This window comes from Chenopodium quinoa, unplaced genomic scaffold (genome assembly GCF_001683475.1).
Source record: "Chenopodium quinoa cultivar QQ74 unplaced genomic scaffold, ASM168347v1, whole genome shotgun sequence".
Taxonomy (NCBI): domain Eukaryota; kingdom Viridiplantae; phylum Streptophyta; class Magnoliopsida; order Caryophyllales; family Amaranthaceae; genus Chenopodium; species Chenopodium quinoa.
Genome location: NW_018744143.1, coordinates 2087990 through 2104756, shown reverse-complemented (window position 1 = coordinate 2104756; position 16767 = coordinate 2087990). Strand labels below are relative to the sequence as shown.

The window sequence follows — 16767 nt, the reverse complement described above, 5'->3', positions numbered from 1 at the left end:
TGTATAGAATTCACATTAAATACATGCCAGGAAAAAAAAATGGCCTGGATGATTATTTCTTGCTAGTTAGCACATAAACAAGAACCTTGCTAAAATTCTCAAGAGGAAAAGAGAGATAACATGAGGCTAAATTGCAATTACTCACTACACCATTAACACAAGAAATTTAAGACTAAATTTACCAAATTAAAACTAGCAAAAGAGACTAATTTTGTTTGAAAATGATGTATTATATTAACATATGTGTATCGTATTGTAGCAAAAAGACTAATTTTATTTGAAAATGACGTGCGTGTTTAGAAAGGCAAAAGAGTAGTCCACAATTGATAAGCTGTTTTCTAATTTCTCTTATATACAGTACTAAACAGCAAGATCAAGTTATCTAGTTTAGCATCCTATTAACACGTCCATCAATTATCTTTGCACATCCGCCTCTATAAAATGGAAAGTTTAGGAATAAAGGTGCGCCACTAATGGAGGAATTTACATTTTACTCAAATGTGTTAAAACAAGATTTAAAATTAATTTAAGGTTAACTTAGTAAAGAAGTGACTCTTTCGTGATCATAATTAAAGACTTTTATATTGTATATATAATACACTCGTTGTATACAAGACCTACTGCAATCTATACATGCATTATTCAATATAAAAGAAATAACATAATTCACAATTAAGTGTCTACATACACAATATTGGTCATTCGAGGGTGAATTATAGAGTCAATTGACCGAATTATTAATTTTTTTTGTGGGTTTTATCAAGCCCAATACTATTTTTATTCAATCTTTAGATTAATGATTTATAAATTTTTTTGCTTACTAGTTTGATTAAGTCTATATGATTTAATCAAAGTAACATAGTTTCAATTGCGACAGAAATCTAATAAAATGATTATGTTGTTGAACTAATTAAAGAAAGGCCACTAACACTAAAGTAGACCCATGCATTAACATTAATATGTTTTACTAATGGCAAAACTAAAATCAGACCAAAAAGAAGAATGGGGACAAATCCAATGTTAAGCCTGTTTAATGTTTATGCTTCCATGTGCTAATCGTACAATGGTTTAATTTAATTAGACATATTTAGCAAGTGAGAAGAAACATCGAAGAAACATCATAATGCACAATTGGCCTTTTGACAATGTAGGCTAGTCATTTTTAAAACCTAAAAAAGGACTATTATAGAAAATTGGCTCTTTGCACCACATGAAACATTTAATTTCCAATCATGCAATAGTATGGTTACTTCTCTAGAAAATTAGAGAATATTTATATATCATTTTCTTTTTGGAGTAAAGTTGATTTTACTAATCCCATAGATAACTAAAAGCCTTCATTTTGACTTTTTGTGGTGAAAAAAATCTACTATAATCTAACAAAAATATATTTTTAAATGGATCTAAATTATAATTTTTACATTATTTACTTTATAACGGTATATATGTATCTTCTACAACTTTACAATAAAAATTAAAAAATCGATTTAATTTTCCCTTAACTAGCTAGACTTTGTTTGGTTTATCTTACTTTGTTTTAAATTATATTGGCAAAATTTATTTTATCTAAACTTATTCTAATTATAATTGTCTCATTTGGGTTTGATTGTCTGAACTTCTCTAAAAATATAACTTATTACATTTTTTTTTACAAAAACTTTTGTATACATCCGATGTACATAATATTACTGTACGTCGTGATAACTTTTGTTGAATTTAGGGTTATCCACAAAGCTTAAATAATTTTGATTTATATCAAAATAACATATATCTATTGAGTAATTTTCATTCATTATAGGAGAACTTTTGTTCATTTTAAGGTAACTTTAAAGCGGATGTACAATATTTTATTGTACATCCAATTATTTTAAATATTTGTCTTTTTTTTTTTTTGAGGGACATAACTTATTGCATTTGAAGTAGTGGACTTATAGAAATTTATATTGAATATATTTTGACTTTAATAAACACACTTTTTCTCTCCAAAGGAAAATTTAACACACAGTTGTACCGTTAATTCTAGATAAGTCCAATTGTGAGTACTTGTCGTGGCGAATCAAACTGGAACCCAGAAACTGCTTTATGGCATACGGAGCTAACCCTCTCTAAAATACATGTTACTGCCCTTGTTTACATACAGTTCTCATTTCAATCGGAAGAGCCTACAAATGACTCCCAAAGCCCACTTAAACAAGAGCACCATCATTTTTTCTACAGAAAAATACTAGGACTTGAATAACATTGAGAACCTGTCATCATCGTTCTTATTTTGTAACACATCTACATGAGCCGTATAACCTGTACATGTACACAAACATTCCTTAAAAAGACTATCATGATCCATATCATGAAAAGAATGATATATACAAATAAGACAATAATACATTATATACAATTGCATCTTCTACTCAAGCCCCCCTCTAAACGGGAGGTGCAAGGAATGTACAAGTAACTACTGCTCAAAAGGCGACCAAAAACCCCCCACTAAAAGGAGGGCATACCTGAACTCCATAGACTTCCTGCCATTCTGAACCTTCACTATTTTGTCAATGCATCGGTTCCTTCTTGTCTGAAGATTCAAGTTGGTTAGCAACTATATTTTTGATACAACCTGGGAGACTGTTTCTATATTTGAATCCTTCTTTATACAACTGAAGTTTAGAGCAGGGACACCCACTTTCAAAGAGAGGAATTTTTTAAGGCCTGCTTTCTAGACTTCCTTGATGGTGTGGAGAAGGGATCTTGCAGAGAAATATCAGATTGTTTGTCACTTGAAGACACATCTTTTGAGCTCAAAACTGCTTTCTTACGATATCGGTTGGGGCTTGATAAAACTGGGCCTCCTCTAGAGGGGCTTTCTGCCCTTTTGGTTCTTGAAAGTGGTTTGCAATGAGAGCCATGAGAATTCAAACTTAACCAGGAATCCTTTGTGTGGTCTTTTCCTGTCCCTGTCAAACCCAATCTAGGAGATCTTTTTCTTTGAGACCGAATCCGCTCAGAAACTCCAGATGCAAGTGATCTCAAAAGCTGGGCATGATCATCTGTGCCCAACACAGTATGTGATTGCTCCTGAATCACCTAGTGAAAAAAACCAAGGAGAAAGAACAGAGAAAATTAAATGGTTTGGATGCGCAAAAGTCAGGGAGTCAGGGCTATCCTAGACCAAACAAGACATGTTGAAAGCAAACTAAGCATACGAGGCAAGGTCTAGCCAAACCTCAGGCATGAATAATAGTTTCTTGCTTTATCCACATATTTGTTTTTAGAGGGTGTTTGATGAGAATTACAAATGGCAAACAGGCATCAAGTTCTTGATGCTGTTCACCGTATCCTCTTTGCTTTGGGTTAGGATGTCATTAAGGCTGAGTATTGTCTGAGCCACAGTTTACCAAAACAGCAATTGGTGTTATTGTTGCTCATGTTGCCAGGGGGAAATACACTTCATAAGCAGTGTAGAGAAACCACTAAAGAACGTTTAATAAAAGAAAATCCATGTCAATAGGCTAATAAGGTCATGTATTGAGGTATAGGATACAAAGGACAGTTTCAAACAACAGCTTGCTCACAAAAAATGCAGAAAAAATAAAGCAATACATAGATATACAAATTATGCACATAGAAAGTATTGACCAAGAAAAGGCATGATCTGGGAGTTTAAACCCAATGAAATAGAGTAGTAATTATTAGATGCTTCATTTGTAGATAGTAAGCACAAGCAAATTTGGGATGCTAAAGAAAAGGTTGTCATACTTACTAAAATATAATAGGTTGTGTTTGGATTTCCCAAAATAACCCCACCTGAAATGATACTATGCACTATGAAAAAAGGTTGGAGGGACACAGCAACAACAAAACTTATTTAGTAAAATCATATTGAATCCCTAAAAATAACGAGTTAGGACAATATGACAAGCTGGCAACTACTTTTGAGTTTTGACAAAGAAACATCTTCCATTAACCGTATTAATAAGGAAGCTGGGAAAAGTAGGTGACACAAATAAGCCCCACAATCTCTACTATATAAGCCAGCTCACAAGGAGTTTTGTGTCTACCTAAAATACCCTCACGTTTTAAGTATGCTTTTAAGTTTTAACATAATTGTTGTACACGCTTGTTAATATTCACGCATCATATGCATTTAGATCTAGTAATTCCCTGAACTAACACCTAACTAAATCAGATATGTACAACAAAAACAGCAGCAATGTTGTTTTTAATCAGGGAAGAAGAAAAATATTACCTTATTGTGCATGCTAATAACTTCTTCGGCATCTGATCCCACTTCTCCATCAGAATCCTCCATTTCTTCACGCTCAAACTCTACATCCTCCATTTCTTCATCAGAATCACTAAGTTCTTCCTGCTCCATCACTATTTCCAAGGGAGGATGAACACTAACATTATCATTAATACATGAGCCATAACTACCATCAACCGTATTGGAAACTGCAGAAGAATTATCAGGAATAGATATCTCCATATGCCTCTGACCAACAGGATCTGCAGGCTGGAGCTCAGCAAGCTGAGATGAGTCACCGTGCATGGCACTTCTCTCTTTCACACTCTCAACAACCCTTGACCCACTTATTGATGGAAATGACGAATTTATTTCATCTCTTTTGCTTGAATTTTCTCTCCTTTTAGATGCAGAACTCAGGTGGATATCCAAGTCCAAATCATTTGCATCAGCATTGGGACTGGTAAGTCTAGTAGCAGCAGCCATTTGTGCAGCAGTTGCACCAGCATCATAAACAATGTCTTCCACATATTGATCCCTAGAAAGCTCCAGATCAGTATTTAGTAAAGAGTCAGTCAAGCCAGTGTCTATAGAGTTGGCACGAATTTCTTTAGCTCTTTGTAATAGGGGATGAAAATCTAGACTGGAAGATGCTGAGGCACTTTCTTTTGATCCCGAAAATTCTAAGCTAGCATCGGGCCCAGCAGGGCAAGGATTTCGTAGTAGAGTAACATTCATTTGATGTTGCAAAGGTGGGAAGAAACTAAATGTAGGAATCCTCATAGGATTGTTAACAGGGTAGCATGGTAAATGCCCCTCTTCAATGGTTCGAAACAGTAAAGGGTGCATTTGAGGATCCAGTTTTGTGCCTCTTTCTTTAGTGAGACTTCCATTCTTCAAGAGTCCATCCTTTTGCGAGGGCAAACTTTCAAAATTGGGATTTGGTATCATAGTATTGTCTTGCGCATGTTTTACTAAATTTGCAGGCGCAGGAGTAGAAGCACAAACCTCACTGGAGCTTCCAAACTGAGTATTTCTGAGAGAAGCCTGAGATATAATACGGACTGCTGAAGGAAGTTTGACAGGGGGTAATTCTGGCGCTAATTTAACTAGATTGGAAACGCTAGGCTTTCCAGCCCTTTGGGACCGAGATAGCGATTCACTAAACGTTTCTGAAGTTGGAATAGGTGGCGGTTGGCTAGAAGAAACCCCATGAGGATGCAAAGATTTGTAATGTATTAAATGGGAATTTTCTGAAGCAGCTAAGCCCTTGTAAGCATGACCTTTGTTAATTTGAATTTCTCGGTTATGATGATTATCTGTCCCACTCTGGGCGGCACTAGAGCTAGCAACCGGAACATCTCCATGCAGACATCCTGACTTAAGGCTTGAGGAAGATATTTTGGAAGGAATCACTCCAGAGAGAGTGGGTCTCCAATCGGCCAAAAAAGCTTCATGAACATATGCTTCATTATCATTGTCCACGAAGTCTTCTCCGCTTTCATTCTGGCAACCAGAAAATTCATCATGTTAAAAATACGGAAAAAGGAAAAAAAATATGCAATATGACTAATATGCACAATACATCAAACAATATAATCAAACGAATCCCTCCGACTAGACTTCTACAAGAAAATTTACCCCATAAGAACCAACTGAATGGAAGCTAAGATGAAGGCAAAGCTTCTACATTTGGACAAAAAGACTACATCAAGACCACGTTATTCAATAAAATAGCTGCAACAATTATAACGCGAACATCTTAGCTGTGTGCTGACATGACTTATCATTTTTTTTATCACCAAAGGCCTTCACAAAATTACATAAACATGAGCAATTTGTTAGAAATCAAATGATGACTTCCACAATCATGATAGCAAGGTAAAATTAAGAGATAATATCACCTCTTGCCACATTCTCATTCATCAAGCAGATACAACCTATACAAGCACACTAAAGTTAAGAGGGTGAAATGTGCATGAGATACTCCTCTCCTTTCCTTCTTACTTAGTCTCCGTAAAAGTGTTTGCAGTTTTTCTTTTCCTTTTTGATAGGATCAAGGAGTGCATATAGTTTGCATGTATCTAGAGCAAGCACACTGATGACATGAAAAGTACCTCCTTCTCAGATCCAATCTGAGAGTAATCCATAGCTGCAGCTTTGTTTCTTCTCCTGTTTGACTCATAAACTCTATGTCTCTCCCTCCGAGCTGAATCAAATTTGTATGATTTCTGAGTTCCAATAGCAGTGCGCCACTGCCGAGGAAGCAGATTAGGATCCCTATACGGAACCATAGTTCTCCAAACTGATGTCCAGTCAAGTTTGAATGCCTTGAGTCCCTATTTAAAAGTGCAAGCAATATAATAAGACACCAGACAGTCTTGATTTAAATCAAACAAAGTACAAAATTATTTAAATTATAAATTTAAATGAAAAAAAAAATCCAAGAAAATAGAATCACCTCTTGAATACGAGCTTTCTCCTCCTCTGTGAGTGGAGATGTTTTCATCTTTCTTACAGCCTGAATGAAGCCAAGCAAAAATATGAGAGAAAAACTCAGTCCACTTCTACAAAAGGGAATTGTTGTGAACCGAAAAACAAGATAAAATAGGGAGGAAAACAGGGTGCTGAGATATCTCTTAGATACTAGTAAATAATTAATGACAGTGGATCTGCAGGAAGTCGTGAACATCATTAGACTTCATAGCCACTTTAAGTTATTCATGACCACGGCACTATTGAAAGTTTAGGTTTTAATATGGATTTGAGCAACTATTCTAGAAGATGGATACAAATTCTCACATGTTAAAATTTTTGTCAAATTTAGTTGAAAATTGCCATGGTAATGAAACGACTTGTATATTCAATCAAAAGAATTTTGGCTAATCAGACTTTATATTTTGGGCCAACAAAGCAATACTTCCATGTTCCATTATGCTTCTCAAACTGTCAAATCTCTATGAAAAATACCATCAAATTATAGAGCAGCGCAGATAAGCTTAAGCTAACCCTTCAAGATGATCCACCAATTTGGGTTTCCTTGGCAGCAATAAAAAATATGAAATTAATTGACAGTTACTGAAACACTCTATAGAGCGGTTGGATTCGCTAGCGACGATGCCACAAACGGTGGAAGATGCGGAGGAGATACAAGAGTTGAGCCGGAGCCGAGGCCATGGAGAATGGTGGCTAGAGAGAAAGAAGAGAGAAAAAAATGGCAAATTTTTTTTTTTAATTAATTTTGTTTATTGTCTGTTATAAAAAAATAAGTCCAATCAGAAAGTGAAAGGTGCCAAGCCACTTAAAACCGGTTACCAATCTCACAAACCGGTTAAGGAAATATTTTGAGCAGATGGGGTCAAAGGTGGGATTGTTTCCAAATATAGAAAAAGTGATATTGTTCTGAGCAGAAGTGGCAAAGGTGGAATCATTCGCTTCAAATTTTCCTAAGTTTAATGAGAAATAGTGAATTTCTTGATATTAACTTATTAATTGGAGATCTATTTAAAAAACCTTATTAATAAGAAATTAATTAGAATATCACAACTAAAAATATGGATCCCACAAAAATTGTCAAAAGGACAATTTTGTAAACTTCCCCCCGTTTCAAATTATACGCAGCATTTGACTCTTTTGCACCAATTTTTTTTAAAATGTTAGACCTCATTTTTTAAGAAATTTAAAAAACAAATTTCAGTAATTATCAGGTAGATCACAATGTATATTTTCAGAAAATCTAACTTTCAACATTTTATTTCCATTATATAAGAAAAGATATTAGTGATCAAACTCATCAAAGATAATATAATAATTGAATAATGCAAAAAAATCAAATATTGCACGCAACTGAAAACTGGGGAAGTATAAGTTGAAGAGGTAAAAACTAGTAATTAGAGTTTTTCGGTTAAGTAAAAATACTAAAGAGCAAAGGAAAAATTATTAAGAGAGTGATCTTTTTTCATTTCAATAAATGCGAGTAAAAGAAAATATTGTGTACATTGATGCATACACTATTTTCCGGACCAAAATCTCCTTTACACAGTTTTAAACACCTTAAGGGAATTAAGTATATTAAAGAATTCATTCTCATTCCTGAGTATCACATGTGGTAAGTACAAAATCCTAATCCACTGACATCTACTTAATACCCAATTGCCTGCCCACCGCCCACCCGCCTTAATACCATTGAAAGCAAATTTATATTAAAGTTCGGATTATTAAAAATAATCAAAAGTTGGAATTATTTTGGGCGAATGAGGCAAAATTGGGATTATTCTTGTCAATTTTTCCTAAACATAAAATATATACAAAGACTTTAGTTTGAAACCCACTCTTTATGCACAAGCCACATAATATATTTAATAAATAACAAGACCAAAAAAAAAAAACTATGCTCCTCACCCAAATCATGGAGCCCTGAAATCTGGAGGTGAGGATTCGTGACCATATTCCAACCTTTTTGGAAAAAATCCATAGTAGAACAGTCACGTACCAAAGCTTTCAAAAATCCTCTACGTTAAAAATCATTCAGCAGCATGAGGCATTAGCCCTAGATGCAGAGTCTTGGTCTACCAACTACAGGGTGCATTAGGTTCTCCTCAGCATAAAAAAGTGTTGCTAGGTAGATCATTTCCTACCCAGATAATCACCTGGAATCACACTCAAGACTAAACCTACCACATCAATTCTTTCTTCTCACTGTAGAATACACCCAAATGAACAACATTTAACTAGCAGTAATGCAATATGCCTATTGACTCATTAAGGTTCAATTTCATACTAAGCTACTGTCAAATTACAAATGTCAAACAAAGAGATATGGAACTACAGGGGCAATTCAAAGAATGAGAAAGGGAAGCAAATATGTTTTGTCAAACCAAGATTTCACAGGGAAAAATAAAAAAACACTAATACATTTGCTGGTGAGTAAAAGTAACACACATATATATAGCATCTTTAAAGGAGGGTAAGAGAAACTACGAACATGGAGGGAAAATTAACGACACTGTTTTGATAAACATCTCTATCAAATCAAGATGCCAAGATCAAATAGAAAAGTGAATAAAACAGACCAAAGTCAAAGATAGGCAGCTATCAAAAAGATTGGATTGAAAACACATAATTTACCGCATTGGCAATATTGAGTTAATACCTTTATTGGATTTTCAGGTGCCTTAGCTGAGCAGCGATTTTTTGCCCTTACAAAAATCTGTGGCATATAAAAATTGTCATGTATCAATTATTATAGTATATCAAAAATAATACTACATAATAATTATAGTAATAATGTACATTTTATGTATATATTTGACATAGGAAGTAATAAAAGTAAGCTAATCATACAATGTACTCCCTTCATCCTTTAATGTATGCTCCAAGTCATATTGCACAGTTTTAAATATTCCGTTAAGTGATTTTGATGATAAGGTAAAATAGCATGACCATATTCTTGATGAGAGAGTTGAATAATGGGACCACAATACTACATGCCTATTAAGGAAATGGAACATTCTTTAGAGACACCCTGTAAAAATGAAGCATGCATATAGGGACGAAAGAAGTACATCTTTTTATGAGAGGAGATTCCAGAAAATATGAGCTTGGACAGTATACCCAACAAGGACAAAAAACCCTCCAGAAAGCTAACAGGAAATATAAATGCACAGCAATCATGTTGTACTATTGTATGTCATTCATAGATAATAACAGAGAGACAGAACAGATTAACACAAACTAACACAGAAGAGAAACACAGTAAACAACTCTATTAGTTAAGACTCAACTCACTCAAGATTAAATACATAAAACCAACATAGATCCAATTATTTTTTACAAAAAAATGGCACAAAGAATACAAAAGATACTATATAAAAAAAAAAAAAAAAAAGTTTCAGAATGGAGTACAGATATATAAAATCTCATATTATAAGCTTGTTTGGGTAGTTGAGATTTAGAGAGGAAGGAAGAGAGGGGAAAGGAAGGAATATATTTTCCATTCTTTGTATAGAATATTGTGGGGAGAGATGGAGGTGATTTTATTCCTTCTTTTTCTAAGAAACAAGGCTCTCCAAATTTAAAAAGAACTGGAAGGCAAATGAGAGCAAAACACACAATAACAGGAAAAGACATGTATGCCCTAACTTTACTATGTTTAAACCTTCACAAAAACATTCAAGTGATTCAACCCTCACGACTTTTTCTCTCCTACCCCCAACCCTCTCTTTCTGTACAATGGATGTAAATCCTCCAGCTGGATTTCCTCTCACCTCACCACCTGCTCCGTCAACCCAAAGACTCTGCCACCGTTAACAGCAATCAAAAGATCAATTAGACCCCACGTGGTATTGCTCAATTCGAAATTGAACCATTGATGATGGTAAATTTGCGGCTGTTGTCAGTTTGTCTTCCATTTTGACAATCTAGATTGATAGAGTTTGACATTATCCCTTTCTCTATTAGATAAAAAGAAAAAATGCTGTTGAGAAAATTCTACTTACCGCCAATGATTTAACTTTGGAAAAATGGAAACTAATAATCCCACCTTTTGGTGGTCTTCTCTAAACAATCTCACCTTTAATTAATCTCAAAATAATCCGACCTTTGAACTTCATCCGCTCAAAATGGTCCTTGATGGGTTGTTAACCGGTTTAATAGGTTAACTTAACACTTGTCACATTTCTATTGGTTTAGCATTTTTAATATTAATTCTAATTATTAGAAAAGCTTTCTCTCTCATACCTCCCCCATCCTATTACCCTGCCTACTCAAAACCACCGTCCATAGCGTCTGCGCCCCCTCCGCCGTCCTTTCTCTCTCCTCTCCTTCATCACTCTCGTCGTCATTAACAAACACCCCTTCACCACCAGTCTGTCTGTATCAGTGGGACGGGTTTAGAGTGACTTGGGTGGGGTTTTTATGTTGTGGGGTTTTAGTGTGAGGTAGATTTTGGTGGTGGAGGGAAGGTTGGATTTTGGGTGTTGGGGTGGGTTTTCGGGTTGGGTACGGTCTGGTTACGGGGTGTTGGGATTCAGTGGGGTAGGTACCGTAGGACTTTGGGGGGTCCTGGTGGTGGGTTCAAGTGGCGGGAACAATCCGGTTTGCGGTTTTCAGTTTGGGTTCAGAACTTGTGAGATTCCCAAGTGGTTTTTGACGGCTGGCAAGTGGCGAAGAAGGAGGTGGCTTTGCTGGTGGTGGTTGCCTGGTTGGTGAGCCCTTGAAGTCTTGGTATTGTTGGGGATGGTGGTAGTGGTAAATCTGGTAATGGTGGTAGAAGGCCCTTATTAAAAAAAAAAAAAACAAAAAAAAGAAAATAGATGTTTTTAACCTGTTTAATAAGTAACCAGTAAAAAGGACCATTTTAAGAAGATAAGGTGTAAAGGTGGGATTATTTTGAGATTAATTGAAGGTGGGACTATTTAGAGAAGACCACCAAAAGGTGGGATTATTAATTTCCATTTTTCCTTTAACTTTATAACCTAGATTGACAAACTTTGAAATTATTGCTAAGGGAAAAACAAGAAACAAGGTATCATTTTAAATACTTTATCACCATTCATAGTTATATGGAATATGAGATCCGACTACTTCCTTCACCCTCCCTCCCCTCATCTTCTTTGATATCCAAACAAGGGTTTAATAGTCTCAGTGTCCCTACCCTCTCTTTCCAGTCTAAAAACTTATCTACAGAAGCTGTAAAATGACCTGGCAAAGCACACTATTCTTTATGAGCTCTCTCCCCTCAAACCACAATATCATCTACTAAGATGCAAAATAACAATATGAAGGAGTACCAGAAAAATAAATATTTTTTTTAAAAAAAAAAATTGTAATAGAATGTTGATTTCCAAAGAGTATCCAGCTTCCCATCCAGAAAAAAGATTATCTCATAGAGTTTCACAAGAAAATTTAAGCTTCACGTGTAAGCCATCTTTGCTTTAAAATGATGGTGCCTAGATGAAAAAGAGTATCAACAGAGTAGGAGAGAAATATGTCCTACAGATAGAATCAGAATAGAAGTAGATTATAGGTAGGGAAAAAAGAAAATGCAATGGTTGTCTCGCACATATACAGCAACCAAGTATTCCATCCTTCCAAGAGCTCCAACCATCTCCAATATAAACAGCAAAGTTACTCTATTTTATTCTGTATATGTTCTTCTAACAACTAATATCACAAATCACAAAAACTTGGCCAAATATGATGGTTTCCAATCAAATAATTCAATTATCAACCTTCAGTACAAAAATTCTGGAGCATCTCAAGTATAAAATCAAGTATGAATATATGTTTCACATTTATGCAAAGAGAGGCAAGCATACAGTTACAGAAAGATTAAAAGTTTGCAACAGATAGATTGGACTTTTTATTTATAATTTTTGAAAAACATCTGTGGAATTTTGGATAAAGAAACTACAGAGAACCAATAACACATAACACGAATAAATAAATCCTCCGAGTTCACATCCAAGATGAATAGCAAACCAGAACATCAAGGCTTCACACAGGTAAGAGTGATGATGGTAATTCTAGCCATAGACAAGATTATAGAACAATGGCACCAAATGTAGAGCACAAGTTCACAATAGATCAATTAAAACAATTATTGAGCATAAGCATGAAGGCAATCAAGCTTTTACCTGATGCTCTGATTTGCAAGGCAAAAAACGCTGCTGAATAGATTTCCAGTCGTTATTGTATTCCATTATTCCCATGGCAAGCAACCTAGATTTTCAAATTCAAAAATCAGGACAAATTGCCCCATATTTAGCACCTCGTTTCATTAAAACAAGTGCAATGTTCCATTGACTTCAATGATACTTATATTACATACAATGTAGCAATAAGAATATACGATGAAGATAGTCCTAAAAGTAAACTATCAGCATATATCAAAATATACTAGTTTTGACTATTATACATGGCAAGTAAGAAACTGATAAAACAACCAAACTACTCAAAGATACTAAATTTGCAGTCAAGTAATTGAAAAAAAAAAAAAGACTTACACATCTTCAGCATCCGTGAAAAGCACTCGATTAGCAACAGCTGGGGATGGTGGCTTGTGAGGGAATAATGCTGGATTAAACAATGAATAAAAGGGCAGTGCCAGTTTAGTAATTTGTTGGGGGACCAAGGCAACAGGTTGTTTCTTGGTACTTTCAACAAGGGTAGCAGCCAATGTCTTTTTAGGCCCTTTATTACTCGGTGATACTTCACAAGTATTTGAAGATGGACCATCTCCTTTAGAAACATTATGATCCACGTCAGGTGAAGACCGAATAGGAAGGGGGAAAAGAGGCTGCTTTTCCAAAAACGTATTAGTAGTTTCCACACAGCGTCGTTGATGCTCTCGTACAGCTGGAAAAAGAAGTGACAAGAACAGAAAATGATAATCAACCAAGTATCATATAAGCTATTTACTTTAACAAAAGAAAAAAAAAAAAAGCTCTCTACTTGCTAATCCCATAGCTCTGCTAGTCTGCTAACCTTTAGAAACATCATCAATATATCTTCCAACTAGCTTAAGTGGTGCAACATCCAAAACTGATAGCACAGAATCACCTACAACTGGCGACCATCGACAGCCCTGAATAAGGCAACCAAGTTCTCTTTATTACAGTTTTAACATTCCATCACAATTTTAAGGGTACATTTTTCATCTACTACTAGTTAAGGAAAAATGTACCTGACCATCATTAGGTGATACGTCAGAGTCCTTATTTTCAACTGAAACAGATGAGCAGGTGGATGAGGGGTAAAAACAAGAAATGGAATATGGCCCATTTCTCCAGGATAGTACTAGGTCCCGTTTGTGAAGCAGCTCTGCCAGAAGGCCCTTAATCTGTGATGCAATATGCTGCCGGGACGGTTCAAGAACACAAAGTGAATATACTTGGACAAGGAGTTGTACATGTTCATATATTATGCAATGTAGTTGCCCAATTTGATGAGGCTGGAATCCATTCGGTAAAACCCCTTGATCACACTGGGGGGACTGCACAGAAGTCTCAAGTGCAACGCATCTAGGACCAAGACACGGAACAGATGCAGCGGACATTACAGGCAATAGTGGACGTAAGGGCCTATTTTCCTGCTGCATAACCTTCTTTTTATTTTGGGCATTGGCTTTTTTCTGCCCCTTTCGTCTAGTCTCAGGACGCCGACTAGCTCTCTCAAATCTCTCATCCTTATTAGGTGTCACTACACAATCATCAATGTCACTCTCAAGTGCTTCTTCAATTTCAATCTCGAAATCTGCATCATTATCTTCATCGTCGTCGTCATCATTACCCTCTAGATTCCCCTGATCCCCATTCCCTCCATTCAAAACTGCAGCAAGAAACTTCTTGTACTCTTCTTCCTCATCAACATTTTGAATATCTTCTTCATCATCTGTTTCTTGCAAGAATGTCTCCAACTCATCGAGCGTAAAACTGGCAAGAGAATACCGAGCTCTAGTCCTTCTACAAATAGCATCTTCATCATCCAATTCAATCACGGGTTTATTCCTGGAACTAATCAATCCCATGTCTGCCTCCACAACATCCTCGACAGCATCAGTTCCACTATTCAACCCATTCTCCTTTTCCGGAACCTTATCATTTTCCTGATTCAAAATCAATTCCGAATCCCTCTTACTAACATCACCACATTCCCCCTCATGAACAACATCAGTCATCCCCTTGAATGATCCATGAGTATCTACAGGTACTACATTCTCAACATGACTATTAACAACATCAGTATCCAACCCATCCACTTCCGAGCTCAAGCTCGACGAAGCCTCTTCCGAAAGGCTCTCCTTCAAAAAGGGATTAAAATCCACATCCTCATCTTCGGACTCGTCTTCTAAAGTAACTTCTTCCATTACAACCGGGCAAACCTCATTCTCACAATTCTGTCCTAACATTAAAGGGTTACATAAACTAAGCCTGCAACGCATTAACAAACGAATTTGACTCAATTTTCAAATTAGACAAAAAAAAAAGAAAAAAAAAAATCACATAAAATTCTTCTCACTTAGAAATATAAATAGCAAATTTCTACAAGTAGCAACAAATCATTCGTTATAATCTTTCATAACATCAGTGATTATGATTAATAGTTCAATAATCAACTTCCAATAGTTCGATAATCCACCTTAAAAGAACCCTAAATTGACTATACTGAAAATTAGATTTTACGATTAGCACTAAATTGTGAAATTGACGTTCAATGATTATCGGGAAAAAAGGAGAGAGAGAAAGAATTACCTCAGAAACTGGTTCAATGGAGGAGAGAAAGCTTACAAGGCGCTTCAATGGAGAATTCAGAGTACGCTTCAATGGAGAATAGAGAGAGATAGTGAGCGTGAAAAAGGCTATGGAGGGGGAAAATTAAATTAACGTGAGAAAAATATTAGGAAAAATTGTCAAAAATAATATTACTTTTGTCCCATAATATAATTCTTGTTAGTGTTTTTTTACGATATTTAACAAAATAAAAGGAAAAAGTATATGAAATACATAAATAAAGTAAAAAGTGCAATTATTGATAAAAGTTATAGAGAGAAAGTAAAAAATGAATAAAGCATAACGAAAATTCAACGGTAGTTTAGAAAATACAATGAATAAAGTTAAAAAAGTGTGGGTATAATGGTCTTTACATAATATCCAAAAATAGAAACAGGAACAATATTATGGATCTTCAAAATAGGAAAACAGGAACTATATTATAAGATGGAGGGAGTATAACCTTTGCAAAAAATGTAAATCTTTTCATTTTTTTAAAAGGCAGAAGCCAACGAACGCCCTGTGGGCGTTGGATAAGATAATTAGAAGTAGGAAATTTAACTTGAAATAAACATTAATTACACCGAACGATGCGTGATTTTGGCATGCATTCCCATATTAATACTATATTAGGAAATATTTTAAAGGGTTATCCAACACCTCGGGGCGTTCGTTAGCAAGATCCTTGTAAAAATCATGCAAACTTATGGAGTAATCTATTTTATACAGATAAAAAAAAAACAGGCAACCTACAAGGTTTAAGTTAGCCGGTTTAGGAAAAGGCTTTGACCTTAATTTCCCTCCCAAAATTGCACATACAGCTGGCATTTACCTCTCCAACTACCTAAACCCATCTCTGAATTGTGCCATTAATGCCATTTCTAAGCTTTCGCCATGGATTATACTTTGCAAGAGTGACGATTGCAAGTGATGAGGGATTTTGAGAAGAACATGTCAAGCAAAAGGTTTTAGCAGCGCAAGTAATTGATTTCGCCCAAATTTCTGCAAAAATTGAAGGTAAGAATTGCGATGTTCTACCTAAATTCAAAAAAAAAAAAAAATTAACGTTATTTGCGATTATGAGATTTTGTTATGATGTTGAAACCTTAAATTATGCATGAATGTGCAACAATTTTTATTTTTTGGGTTAAATTTGAAGTAATTGTGCTGAATTGCTGTTCATTTTGATTTCCGGCCTTTTGATTTTCTTTCAAATTTAGGGTTTTTAATTGCATGTAGTTGTTGAATGTTGATTTTGAA

At 35.2% G+C, this 16767-nt stretch overlaps 1 protein-coding gene across 2 annotated transcripts; it reads right to left on the bottom strand.

Moving 5' to 3' along the window:
• Window positions 1–2205: 2205 nt before the first annotated feature.
• Window positions 2206–15619, bottom strand: LOC110693239. 2 transcript variants are annotated; one of them, XR_002505567.1, is made up of 11 exons: window positions 15490–15619; window positions 13923–15168; window positions 13724–13823; window positions 13243–13594; window positions 12874–12958; window positions 9390–9446; window positions 6699–6758; window positions 6355–6576; window positions 4241–5743; window positions 2502–3078; window positions 2206–2298 (listed from the first exon to the last, which is right to left on the bottom strand). XR_002505567.1 is itself a non-coding variant. In XM_021870394.1 (10 exons), the coding sequence occupies exons 2-10, from the start codon at window positions 15144–15146 to the stop codon at window positions 2680–2682; spliced, it is 4002 nt and encodes a 1333-aa protein (XP_021726086.1). In that variant the 5' UTR covers window positions 15147–15168; window positions 15490–15619; the 3' UTR covers window positions 2206–2679. The 2 variants fall into 2 exon arrangements, 1 of the variants encoding a protein (XP_021726086.1); XM_021870394.1 differs by having other exon boundaries at window positions 2206–3078.
• Between the last annotated feature and the right edge of the window lie 1148 nt (window positions 15620–16767).